Genomic DNA, 14,095 nt, shown 5'->3' on the forward strand with positions numbered 1-14,095 from the left:
ATAACCTCCTTGAATCTACACAATAAAATGGCAGGGAGATGGTGACAGTGAGAAGACTTGACGTCAAACTTCCAGTGTGTTTCATTCGAAGCACTGATTTGACTTTAATACCTGAGGTTGAGGAACTGTTTTTCCCTCTATAATGCATCTCCTCTGTTCTCCCCTCTCTTTCTAATGCATCATTTCTTATTACGCTTTACCTTGTGTGTAGAATCTGTCATTTCCTTCTTTAAAGAAAATTACCTATGATTTGTCCTCAATTAACCCCACATTTGAGTGTAATATTTCTAGTTTTTTTTTTAAATTCTGTAAATCAATAGGTTAGAAATGCCCTTCAAGATAGTGATTTTTTTTGTCACACAGGAAGCTGTCTGCTTGCCAAGTAAATCATGATGTGATATATTATTTCCAGTTGCTATAAATTTTCAATATTTAGTGTGTCAGTCATACTAGGTCATGATTCAGTTATTTAATTTCACTTATGTCTGTATTTTAGATGAGAAGCCTTTCCCCCATTAGTAGATTTTAATTTCCTTCTCTTTCACAGTCAAATTCCAAGCATGCCTTATAAAACTAGCCACAAAATACACACATGAACAAACTGTTTTTGTGTGTACAAGTAGACTCAAAAATATTCACTAGTAAACTATCTCTGAAATTATAAATTTGTCTTCTTAAATGTCATTTTTTGTTTTTAACACTTTAGATCACTTTTATCACTATTTCTTTATTAATCTGATTGCTATATATGCAACAAACATATCTAGGTAACTCTCTGTCTTGCATTGACATAAGCTGTTTATTGGGAGCTTAAAAAATAATCTCACAAGTGATCTTCAGAGGTGAAAAAAGTAAATAGTTCTGAATTCAGGGCTGTGTGTACACCATAGTTAATCTATTACTATTGAATAAATTGCTTTCTGAAATTGTTTTGATAATATTGGAAAAGCAATTTTCTTTCCCTCTTTTTTTTTTTTTTATTTTTACCAACAGGACACAAAAATCGCTTCATTGGAGCGAAACATAAGGGATCTTGAGGATGAGATCCAGATGTTAAAAGCCAATGGTGTGTTGAACACTGAAGACCGTGAAGAAGAGATAAAACAAATAGAGGTTTACAAAAGTCACTCCAAGTTCATGAAAACCAAGGTATGTATAGTCCAAAGTTATAAACTTTTATATTCTTAATGTGACTGGAAAGTTATGGTTTATATACATACTTTTCCCAAATACTCACATAATCTGCTTTATGTAATATATGAAATATATGGACAGTAGAGAAGAATGAGGAAAATTTTTAGTTCAAAAGCATAGATACCAGAAAAATCAGGTAAAACTTTTGGTAGAATTTCTACTTCCTAAGGGGTTCAGGATTTTCTAATGAGTTCTTTCAGTGTCCCTCTGTCTTGGGAATTAACATTTATTTTTAATAGTCTTTGCTCTCCAAATTTCCTGAGATTTCATAAGTTTGCTATTTTTAAAAGTTTCTATCTTTGCCAAATTTCTGGCCATCCCTGGAAGGTGATGGTCTTAAAAGGTGTTAATCTTGGAAGCCAATTTAACTGATTTCAGTGGTATGAAGATATTTTGGTTTTATTATAGTATTTGACAGAACTGATTTTGAGTCCCAAAGCTATCATTTGCTGAAAATATTCGATCTCTGTGAGCCTCAGTTTCTTCATCCATGAAATACTGATAAGAAAAAGAAAAATACCTGTATCATCGGGTTGCTTTGACAATTCCAGGAGATTATGCATTTAAAATACTTATTTCCTTGACTGATCTCTAGAAAGCATTCAGTCATGTGAGTCATTGTTGTTGAGTGTTATTATTGTTACCTATTGCTGTGGGATATTTATGGAATATTATTATAGTAATCATTTCTATTACTTTTTATCAGTATTGCTAGTTTTAAAGAATTTGGCTTGTATTTTTCAAAATGAAACTTTGAGTTGCAAATGGACAAATCACCTGAAAATCTATTCTTTTTATATATGCAGAATTATTTAATTTCTGAGCAGCCCAATTGGCCTTTAGAGACTTTGAAATACTTTTATTTTTTCCTCTATTTAAGCCATTTTATTTTTGAAAACAATAACCACACCAATTAAAATTATGTTTTTTTCTACCACTTCCTCTTAAGTACCCCTGTTCTTATTCTAGGTTTTGCTGTTTGTTGCCTTATAAAATGCGGCAGAGTTGAGTGATGCACACTTCTGTGAGAAGGCAGTGGAAGTTGAGAGGATAACTGCTTAAATAATAGTTATGATTTTTATCAGTTGTGAAATACATGGATAGTCTTTGCAGAGAGTTTGCAAAATTACAGGAGAGAAATATGTAGTGTTTAGTTTACTCTGTATGTGTGTGCACGTGTGTTTCTCTAGGAAAAACAAAAACCATGCTATACTTCTGTCAACGTCCATCTGTAAGTTAATGTTGAGATTTTGACTAAAAATTTTCATCAAGGAGTAGAGATATGAGAAGGAGAATGTCCAGTATATTTGAATGTAACTCCTTGCTTTTAATGATGGCCACAGAATGCAGAGCTGGTTTCCTTGCTAAGTCCTCCCTTCTGGTTTCTTTTTGCAGTCCTTTCCTCTTAGAGAGTTGAGCTGACATGCCACAAGCACAGTGTAGGGTGGCCTGCAGACAATGGCCAGAACACTCCAGGAACGAAGACCAGATGTACAGATCTGAGTGAATCCATGAAGATTGGGGGAAATGATTGTTTTGGCTCAAACTTTTCCTCCCCACCCTATCCTGTCATATATCAGTGGAAGATAGTTCAAGCCACTTGTACAACTGAAAATGCCTTGAAATTTGTAAACTCTGTCCCTCAATATAGATTGTGTCCCAGTGAATAAAACATGTATATGGTCTTCAGGAAGCAAGTGATGGCCTTTATTAGCCCACAGTCTTCTGAGGCACCATCAATCCTTGAGCTAGTTTTAACTTTTAATGGTTAGTTACTTTCAAGGTTTCCCAGAGTGGTCAAGTCGGAAGGATGTTCAAGGAGAGAAAAGGAGTTGGGTGAAAAGAGTGCAGGCTGAAGACTGAAGTAGACTCTGGCAGATTTCTAACCTGTCCTTGATAGCTGCGTGACCTTCAGGAGTGACTTAAGTCAGTCAGCCACACTTTCCTCATCTATGAAGTGGGGGCAGCACTGCAAAACTTAGAAAGTGACTCAAAATGTTCAACGAAACTCTGTAGTTAAAACACCTGAGTCAAAAAAGTAGGCAATGACTATATCCATTATTACTGAAGAAATATAATCAAATATATTAATAATTTTAGTAAGTGCAAAGAGGAACTAAGGAGCCTCTTGATGAGGATGAAGGAGGAGAGTGAAAAAACTGGCTTAAAGCTTAACATTCATAAAACTAAGATTATGGCATCTGGTCCCATCACTTCATGGCAAATAGATGGGGAAACAGTGAAAGCAGTGACAGATTTTTTTCTTCTCAGACTCCAAAGTCACTGCAGCTGGTGAAATTAGAAGATGCTTGCTTCTTGATAGGAATGCTATGACAAACCTAGACAGCGTATTAAAAAGCAGAAACATCACCTTGCTGACAAAAGTCCTTGTAGTCAAAGCCATGGTCTTTCCAGTAGTCATGTACAGATGTGAGAGTTGGACCATAAAGAAGGCTGAGCACTGAAGAATTGATGCTTTCAAACTGTGGTGCTGAAGAAGACTGTTGATAGTCCCTTGGACAGCAAGGAGATCAAACCAGTCAATCCTAAAGGATTGGGCTTCCCTGGTGGCTCAGCTGGTAAAAAATCTTCCTGGAATGCAGGAGACCTGGAAGACCTGGGTTCAGCCCCTAGGTTGGGAAGATCCTCTGGAGAAGGGAACAGATACCCACTCCAGTATTCTGGCCTGGAGGATTCCATGGACAGTATAGTCCATGGAGTCACAAAGAGTCAGACACGACTGAGTGACTTTCACTTTCCTAAAGGAAATCAACCCCAAATACTCATCAGAAGGACTGATGCTGAAGCTCCAATACTTTGGCTACCTGATGCAAAGAATTGACTGATTGGAAAAGACCTGATTCTGGGAAAGATCAAAGGCAGGAGAAGAAGGGGACGATAGAGGATGAGATGGTTGGATGGCAATACCAACTCGATGGACGTGTGTTTTACCAAGCTCCGGGAGTTTGTGATGGACAGGGAAACCTGGCGTGCTGCTGTCCATGGGGTCACAAATAGTTGGGACTCGACTGAGTGACTGAACTGAACTGAAAATTGAATTGCTAGTGTACTTCATGGTCCATTGTAGCCTATTTGGATAACTTTTCTACAAAGTTTGTATGAATGTGTTGCTTGTGAACATCACAGATATCTGAGGAGTTAATTTGTGCAATAGTTGTTGACACACATTGACAAGGAGACTGTTTAGTGTCACCACTGGAGTTTCTTGAATTCTTTTGTTTATATGCAGGATTATATGGATAAAGCTTTCAGTGGTGGATTTTGAGTTCTGTGGTCCCCAAAGGGGCACTAAAAGTTGTGCATGTTCAAAATATTTCCCATTTCCCAATACTTACCACTTAGTTGGGAAAGTAAGAAATGTACTCAAAACACCACCCTGAAGACTTGATGGGAGGAGAGTTCATTTCTGGCTGGAATAATGCAAGTTGTGCAAGGTTAAAGTTAGTGTTTTGTTTTTTATTTTGGTCAGAATAATCAGATTGGTAAAACTACAGTGATAGGTCTGCGGAAGATTGCCAACTCAAATCTATGTCTGAGCATACCTAGAAGGATATGTGAAAATACCATTCTATCCCCAATTCTATACAGTTAAGGAAGTAGGAAGGAGTCAAGTCTATATGAAATTACAGACTTTTTCAAAAAATAAATATTACATTTAAATTGCAAAAATCTAGAGATTCTGAAATGTATTTGGGAAATGGAAATGTAATTGTTAAACTCATTTGGTTTACTGAAACAGTGGTAGAAATGGAAATCATAAGGTGATTTTGGATCCCATCTAGCAGAAAATGGTAAGTTTAATGCAGGGACAGTTGACTTCAGAAACTGTTGTTTTAATAGTTCACAAAGACTCAGAGTGATGGTAGAGGAACATTTCAGAAATTCTTATGAAATGCTGCACAAGGAGGGGACTAGAACTCTTTGAAACTAAATCTGAAAATTGCAGCTGTATGTTGTTACTTCTGCCTGTGGCTTGTAATGAATATATAGAAAGCTTTTAAGAATGCCCTTTCTTTTACCGGGTCTTCTGGAGAGGCATCTTCAGGGTTTACGAAGGTGCCAGGCTTGGCAGTGCCCACTGATCTATTACTTTAATAGAGGTCTAAATGTGTTCTGTCTTAATTACTTGGAAGCTTACTTTTTTTTAATTAGAAAAAAGATTTTAAAAGTTTTAAAGTCAACCTAATCATTAAAAAATGGCTCCTAGAATATCTATGTTCTCATTTGCTTATATTTTTGAAATTTTAGCTGAAAAGTACTTTCATGACCCATTGGTGATACAATTAACTCAGCACTTGGTTCCTTGTCATTAGCAGGGCTTAATCTCAATCAATCTCAATTTCTGTGTGTAACTGTTTGCTCCAAATAGATAATTGCTATCATCGTTTAGTCGCTAAGTCATGTCCGACTCTTGCAACCCTATGGACTATGGTCCGCCAGGCTCCTCTGTCCATGGGATTCTCCAGGCAAGAATACTGGAGTGGGTTGTCATTTCCTTCCCCAGAAATATATAATAAAGGCAGCTAATAGTGATATATACAGACTCATTTTCAGAGATAGAAGCGTATTGAAATAATTTTAAATGTTTCAGTGAAAAGTTGACATTGTTGTTGTTCAGTCACTAAGTTGTGTCTGACTCTTTCAGACCTCATGGACTACATCACGCCAGGCTCCCCTGTCCTTCAGTATCTCCTGGAGTTTGCTCAAATTCATGTCCATTGAATCGGTGATGCTATCTAACCATCTCATCCTCCACCATCCCCTTCTCCTTTTACATTCAATCTTTCCCAGCATCAGGGTTTTTTTTCCAATGTGTCAGCTCTTTGCTTCAGGTGGCCAAAGTATTGGAGCTTCCACATTAGCTGAGAATTTGATATAGAAACAATGTTGTGATATGCAAAGTGAGTGCTGCTTGGATTAATTATTAAAATGAGTAAAGACAGGAGGTTGGAGGGAAAAGAAGTATTTTAAGTAGTCCCATGAAATAGCATGTACTTCCATTTTGTTGATGAGCAGATGACTAGGACTGGTAGGGCCTCTTGCAAGCTTTGTGATTATGAAGTAGCAGCGAAGACCTAAATTGCTTTTATAAATATGATATCATAAATAGCCACGATGCAGCCATGAAATTAAAAGACGCTTACTCCTTGGAAGAAAAGTTATGACCAACCTAGACAGCATATTCAAAAGCCGAGACATTACTTTGCCAACTAAGGTCTGTCTAGTCAAGGCCATGTTTTTCCAGTGGTCATGTATGGATGTGAGAGTTGGACTGTGAAGGATGCTGAGCACTGAAGAATTGATGCTTTTGAATTGTGGTGTTGGAAAAGACTCTTGAGAGTCCGTTGGACTGCAAGGAGATCCAACCAGTCCATTCTGAAGGAGATCAGCCCTGGGATTTCTTTGGAAGGAATGATGCTAAAGCTGAAACTCCAGTACTTTGGCCACCTCATGAGAAGAGTTGACTCATTGGAAAAGCCTCTGATGCTGGGAGGGGTTGGGGGCAGGAGGAGAAGGGGATGACAGAGAATGAGATGGCTGGATGGCATCACTGACTCAATGGACGTGAGTCTGAGTGAACTCCGGGAGTTGGTGATGGACAGGGAGGCCTGGCGTGCTGCAATTCACGGGGTCGCAGAGTCAGACACGACTGAGCAACTGAACTGAACTGAACATTTTTGAAATAGTAGAAGGTGAATTTCAAAAATGGAAAGGCAGAGTTTAGAATCGCAACTTGTGCAAAGCCTGGGATACCAGATATAGTATCCTGACTAGGATGAAAAGACATGCATCTTTCAAGCCCTCTGGCACATGCATGTTGTCCCTGAGAACTGAGACTCTGGGAGACCTCCCAAGCTGTACAACTCTCCCCTGTTGGAAAGTCCAATTTCTACCCATACTCACAAGGTTTAGAGGAATCAAACTGTGAGGGCAGAATGTAAGAGGCTATGAAAAGCATGAGTTACCTTCAGCAGCACTGTTAAGGCTTTAAGAATGGAATGTACCATATAAATAATTGTTTTCCTACTAGGGAAAGAATGGTGGCATCCCCTGCTGTATACAAGCCTTTGTTCCTAGTCTCACACATTTTTCATCTACTGACCCCAGTACTTCTCTGTTAGCCACTCCCTCTGCAGAGTTTGCCAAAGATGCCATTCTGCTGTCTTAGATCTCCCCCTTTATTCTCAATTTGTAACACATTTTCATATTAACCTCTGACGAATTACAAACCTCATAACCCAAACTGCATGATAATAAGCACTTCACTTTCTAGACGTGAGGGCCATATCTGCAGTGAAAAAGAAGCTGCTTTCCTTGGCGGAGTAGGTTTTATTGGTGTTAGTTGTGTCACAGATGTAAGCTGTGGAAGAACTTTCAGACGAGATGAAGTGTGCCTGATGTCCACATGGACTTCATATAAAGCATGTGATGTAATTCCGATTGGTTTTTTTTCTTCCCATCATGGAGACAGACCTTCCCCAGCCTCAGTTCTCATGTATGTTCGATTGCATCACTTTCCATTTTTATTGAGTTTATGGCTATAAAAGAATCCAAGGCATATTTTTATGGAAGGATATGATTTTTTTACCCCACAACTATATTCCCCTTATAAAAACGTTTTTTCCTGTTATTGTCTGCATAAAATATTTAAAATTTACCTCACAGCAGTGATAGTCTGCAAGTTATTTAAAGCAACTGCCTATTAATATTTATAGACTGAGATAGTTTTATCATTATCAATCTATTTTTATTGAATGAAGTAGCTATCTGTAGAACCTGCCATGTCTTCCTTCCTATTAAATACCGTTCCATTGATGTTAATTTCTTTCACATTCCTCTCTCAATACCCCACTCCCATATGAGATTTCTACTCCGATATTTGTAGACGTTAGCACTAATCAGCTTTTTTTCTTTACTATAAATATCATCATTGTTTCGGCATGTAGAGTTGAAAGTTTTCTGAGTTTTATTTTCAGATGAATCAGTTTCATATGTTGAATCAACTATATATGGTAACGTCAACTATTCCTTGAATAGTTGCTGATCACAAAAGATTTAATTCATTTTATAATTTTCTCTTTTCCCTCATTTTATTTATATTCTGTTTTTGTGTGTGAGAAAAAGAGAGGGGTATAGGGAGATAACTTACTTTGTTCTAGCTAAAAATCGTAGACTCGTGATTTGTTAAATTACAAAGAAATAATGTACTTCATGGATTGCACAGACCTGAGTAGTGCTGCCACCCGGACACACATACTTAAAGCATTGATAATCTCCCACAGTTCTTTTTAGTGAACTTTTCAGCATACTCAGACTTCTTCTCAAGACTGTCTTCCAGGCAGCCATTATCAAACCTGTAAATGTGGCAAGTATGATGAAACCTCTATGTCCCCCTATCTAGTCTGGGTTCACCCTGCAAGTGGGATTCTATATCAACTTTTATATTTAATTGCTGAACCCTTAAAATTTCTGAAGATGGAGGTCTCACTTCTCTTTAAGCCTCTCATTCTGTTTATGCTCAGTAGTTATTATCAGTAGGTTGGTTCTTATTTAGCTAGTTTCAATTACTGGGACAAAAATGATGGATCAAATATAGTTTAAAAACATACAATTTAAAATGTGCTTATGAACTTTCAAGTTAGAATCTGAAGGGCCAAGATTAAGCCAAAGCAGGGGACTAGAGTGAAAACTACAGCACTGTCTTCTATCTTCTCCTTCTTTTTTAACTGTTTTGTCCGCTCCAGGTCTTAGTAGCAGCGTATGGGATCTTTATTGTGACATGGTGGATCTTTAATTGTGGCATCCAGGATCTAGTTCACTAGCTAGAGATCAAACCCAGGCCCTCTGCACTGAGAGTGTGCAGTCTTAACCACTGGACCACCAGGGAAATTCCTGGTTTTGTCTTCTTGTTGGCTTTGCTAGACAGATGAACTTGAGCTTTAGTTTTCACAGTCACAGTGACACTGAAGGAAAGTGACAGAAGCTTGAGCCTGCTCAAAATGAGGAGCCAAGTAGGAATCCCACTACCACATAAAGCTGCGATGCCAGACAGCTAGACTCTTAATGCAGGAGTAAAGTAAAAATAAACTGCCCACTCTATTTTCCTCCCACCTAGACTAAGGGGCTCCAGGGAAAATCATTTATTTACCTATTTTAAATCTTTGAGCCAAGATAAAGGTGAAAAAAACTAGCATTGAGAATCTGTAACCACAGCTGGCTCTTGTGCAGATGTGCAGTGTGAGGTGATCCAAGAACTTTCAGTATAGAATGTAGTTTAAAGGAGCCCATGGTTGGTAGTGCCCAGGTATTGGCTGAGATAAATGTTCTGAAGGACCACATGTTCAACTAAGACCTCTCAGTACTTTTCTCCAGAGAAAGTTCCAAAACATGTGAGTAAAAATTTAAAAAATTTACAAAATCTTCAAGAAAGCAAGTCACTGTAAGCAAAAGCCAGCAGAAAGAATGAATAGCAGAACTAGAAGGGAAAGACTTCAGAAATTGAAATTTTAAGACAAACACTATGAAATAAGTATGTTTAGTATGTTAAATCGGAGAAGGCAATGGCACCCCACTCCAGTATTCTTGCCTGGAATATCCCATGGATGGAGAAGCATGGTGGGCTGCAGTGCATGGGGTCGCGAAGAGTCAGACACGACTGAGTGACTTCCCTTTCACTTTTCACTTTCATGCATCAGAGAAAGAAATGGCAACCCACTCCAGTGTTCTTGCCTGGAGAATCCCAGGAACGGGGGAGCCTGGTGGGCTGCCGTCTATGGGGTCGCACAGAGTCGGACACGACTGAAGTGACTTAGCAGCAGCAGTATGTTAAATAAAAGGAGTTGAAAATATGGCTAAAGGGCAAGAGGCTATAAAAATACCAAGGAAATTTAAAAAGAAGCAAATAAAATGACCTAGAAATGGAAAAATATAAAAATGGAAATTTTAAAGTTTGAGAAATATATTTAATTGAAGAGTGGTCATAGCAGAAGAGAAACTTAATAGACTAGAAAATAGGGCAGAAGAAGTTAAATGAAAGATAAAAAGATAGAAAACATTAAAGATGCATAGAAGATAGAATGAGAAGATCTAGCACAAATCTAACCCAAATTCTTGAGGAAAGAGAGATGAAATAGGGACAGTTATTATTCAGAAGGCATATTTGAAGAGATAAAAGCTGAGAATTTTCACAAGTATCAGTCTACAAATTCAAAAGTCTTAAAATACCCAAAATAAGATAAATAAAATGAAATCTCTCTATTTGCCTCAAAATAAAGACATAAAATCTTAGAGGCAAAGAAAAAGTCTTAACAGAACATTTGTCCAAAGGAGATATATGAATGTCTAACAAGTATGGAAAAAGATGTTTGATAGCATCTTAGTCATTAGAGAAAGCAAAACCATAAGGAGATAACCACTTTATACTTACTGGAATGATGATGAATGAAAAGACAGATGATAACAAGTGCTGGTGAGGTTTTAAAGAAATTAGAACCCTCATATGTTTCTAGTGGGAATATAAAATGGTATGCTGCTGCTGCTGCTAAGTCACTTCAGTCGTGTCCAACTCTGTGCAACCCCATAGATGGCAGCCCACCAGGCTCCCCTGTTTCTGGGCTTCTCCAGGCAAGAACACTGGAGTGGGTTGCCATGTCCTTCTCCAATAAAATGGTATAGTCAGTTTGGAAAACAGGTAGAAATTCTTCAGAAAGCTAAACATAGTTACCATGTGACCTAGCAGTTTCACACCTGTGTTTATATCCAAGATAAATGAAAACATATGTCTCCACACACTTGTACATGAATGGTCTTAGCAGCATTATTAATAGTCAAAATGTGGAAACAACTTAGGTGTCCATCAACTGGTGAATAGATAGAAACAATCATGTATATTCATACAGTGAAGTATTACTCAGCTATAAAGAGCAATGAAGTACATGCTACAACATGGATGAAACTTGAAATGTTGTGCTATGTTACAGAAGCCAGTGACAAAGTACGAATATTGAAGAGTGCATTTATATGAGATTCCCAGAAAAGTCCAATCCATAATGTAGATTATTGGTTGCCTAGGGCTAGGTGTAGAGGATGAGGAATGAAGAGTGACTTTTCTACTTATAGAGTTTCATATTAAGATGATGGAAATATTCTAAAAATAAAAGTGTAATCAAATGTCGTGCACATATATGGAATATTGCTCCCAACAATTGTTGGACCCATAATCTTTTTAAGCATATAGTATACAGAATGCTTCCATGGTGGCTCAGACAGTAAAGCATCTGCCTGCAATGCAGAGATCTGGGTTCAATCCCTGGGTTGGGAAGATCCTCTGGAGAAGGAAATGGAAGCCCACTCCAGTACTCTTGCCTGGAAAATTCCATGAATGGAGGAGCCTGTTAGGCTGCAGTCCATGGGGTCGCAAAGAGTCAGACACAACTAAGCGACTTCACTTTTCACTTTCATACAGGATGCATTTATGATTACTGACTACATACTGTGCATAAAGCAAGATACACCAAATTTCAAATGAATACTGTAGAACAGACCATGTTCTCTACTCACAAAGCAAGTAAGACATAAAAAAAAGAGATAACTAGGAAACACTTATGTATTTGGAGATTAAGAAACATACTTTTAAGTTATTCATGGTTCAAGGAATAATAATAGAGATTGGAAAATATTTAAGGCTATACAATAATGTCAAGGTATATCAAACTAGAGAGAGTGAGCTAAAATGATACTGACAGGAAAATATATGCTCTTAAGGCTCATACATGGAAAGAAAAAAGTATGAAAATTAGTGAGATAATATTCCAACTTAAGCTTAGGAAAAGAAAATAGAATAAACCCAAGGAAAGTATGAAGAAGAAAATAATTTAAAAATTAGAGCCGAAACTAATGAAATAGAAAATAAAAATGTTGGATGTCAACAGAACCAAAATTGGCTCTTTGAAGAGGTTATTTAGTGGGACATGCTTCTGCTGAGATTCATTAGGAAAATAATTAAAAATAAAAATATTAGGAATGAAAAATGATAGTCATGCATACCATTATATCAAATATAAATGAGTTTTATGAAAACTTCATGCCAACAGGCTGAAAATTTAGATGAAATGAAAGTCTTTTAATGAAAACAACTTAGCAAAATTGATTCACATAATTAGAAACATGGATATTCCTATAATCATTAAAGATGGATGAAGTAAGGAATGGTCTTTGGAAAAAGAAAATACCAGCTCTGGATGATTTTTAATGAACTTCAGTAAAAAAAAAAAAAATTTGCAGTTTTACACAAATCATTTCAGAACACACTAAAAGAATGAACACTCCTTACTTTTTTTGGAAATTAACGCTAAAACTTGATAAAGATAGCACAAGATAGGAAAATTACAAATCAGTCTTGCCCATAAGTGTAGAAATGCTGACAAAATATTAGCAAGATGAATCCAGTAATATATAAAAATAATAATGCATCATGATGAAGTGAAATTTTTCACAGTAATGCATGGAGAGAGTAATATTTTAGAAATCCATTAATATAATTTATTATATTAAAGGTGAAAATGTGATAAATCATGAGGTGCAGAAAAATGCTTGATAATATTAAGCATTCTTTAATGATTAAAAAAACAACTCTTGGCAGAGTTGTAATAAAAGGGAACTTTCTAAAACTTGAGTGCCTATAAAAAGCTAAAGCAAACATCAAGCTTAATGATGAAACACTGAAATTCTTCCTTTTAAGATCAGGAACAAGACAGAAGCCACAAATTCCACCAGGAATATCAGAAAAGTTCCTCTCTGTCTTTCTGCGTGGCTTGATAGTGTGGCTGGCATAGACTTCTTCACAGCCAAGTGGTCACAGGGTGGCTGGACTTCTGTCTTTGTGGTTAGCTTCCAGTGAGAGGAAGCTAAAGCCGCTAGTTCTCCTTGAGGCTAGAACACGCATACTGACACTTGTTCTGCATTTTGCTAGCTGAAGCAAGTCACAGTCCAGTCCATGCTCAAGAGGAGGGTAAATAGACTTCTCCTTTAGTTGTGAGGAATGGCATATGTGTATAAGTAGGAAGAAATTGGTGGCAGTCATTTTTAGAGGTCTTCTACCATAACTCCTACCAGAGTGGCCAAAATGTAAAACTCCAATGACATATGATATTGGCAAAGACATGTAGTGATTGGCACATTTACACATTGCTTGTGACCATAGAAATTAATATAAGTCCTTTAGAAAACACTTTAATGTTATCTAGTGAATATGAAGATGTGCATACACTGTGTTCCAGCTATTTAACTCCTAGATTATTTTTTACAATGTGTACCAGGTAGTATGTATAAGAATGTTCAGAAGATCTCTGGCCTTTCTATTTTGTTCCATTGATCTATATTTCTGTCTTTGTGCCAGTATCATACTGTCTTGATGACTGTGGCTTTATAGTAGAGCCTGAAATCAGGCAGGTTGATTCCTCCAGTTCCATTCTTCTTTCTCAAGATTGCTTTGGCTATTCAAGGTTTTTGGTATTTCCATACACATTGTGAAATTATTTGTTCTAGCTCTGTGACAAATACCTCTGGTAGCTTGATAAGGATTGCATTGAATCTGTAGATTGCTTTGGGTAGTGTACTCATTTTCACTATATTAATTCTTCTGATCCATGAACATGGTATATTTCTCCATTTATTAGTGTCTTCTGCACAACAAAGGAAACTATAAGTAAGGTGAAAAGACAGCCTTTGGAATCAGAGAAAATAATAGCAAATGAAGCAACTGACAAACAACTAATCTCAAAAATATACAAGCAACTTATGCAGCTCAATTCTAGAAAAATAAACAACCTAATCAAAAAATGGGCCAAAGAACTAAATAGACATTTCTCCAAAAAGACAT

At 37.0% G+C, this 14,095-nt stretch overlaps 1 protein-coding gene across 1 annotated transcript in view; it reads left to right on the forward strand.

Moving 5' to 3' along the window:
* The window catches only part of ERC2 (ELKS/RAB6-interacting/CAST family member 2), a 773,878-nt gene that overhangs the window by 296,058 nt on the left and 463,725 nt on the right, over positions 1-14,095 (forward strand). The window contains exon 4 of the mRNA XM_068983117.1: positions 994-1,149. Coding sequence (XP_068839218.1) covers positions 994-1,149 — 156 coding nt within the window. The remainder of the gene's footprint in view (positions 1-993; positions 1,150-14,095) is intronic.

Source organism: Capricornis sumatraensis, chromosome 10, assembly GCF_032405125.1.
Source record: "Capricornis sumatraensis isolate serow.1 chromosome 10, serow.2, whole genome shotgun sequence".
Taxonomy (NCBI): domain Eukaryota; kingdom Metazoa; phylum Chordata; class Mammalia; order Artiodactyla; family Bovidae; genus Capricornis; species Capricornis sumatraensis.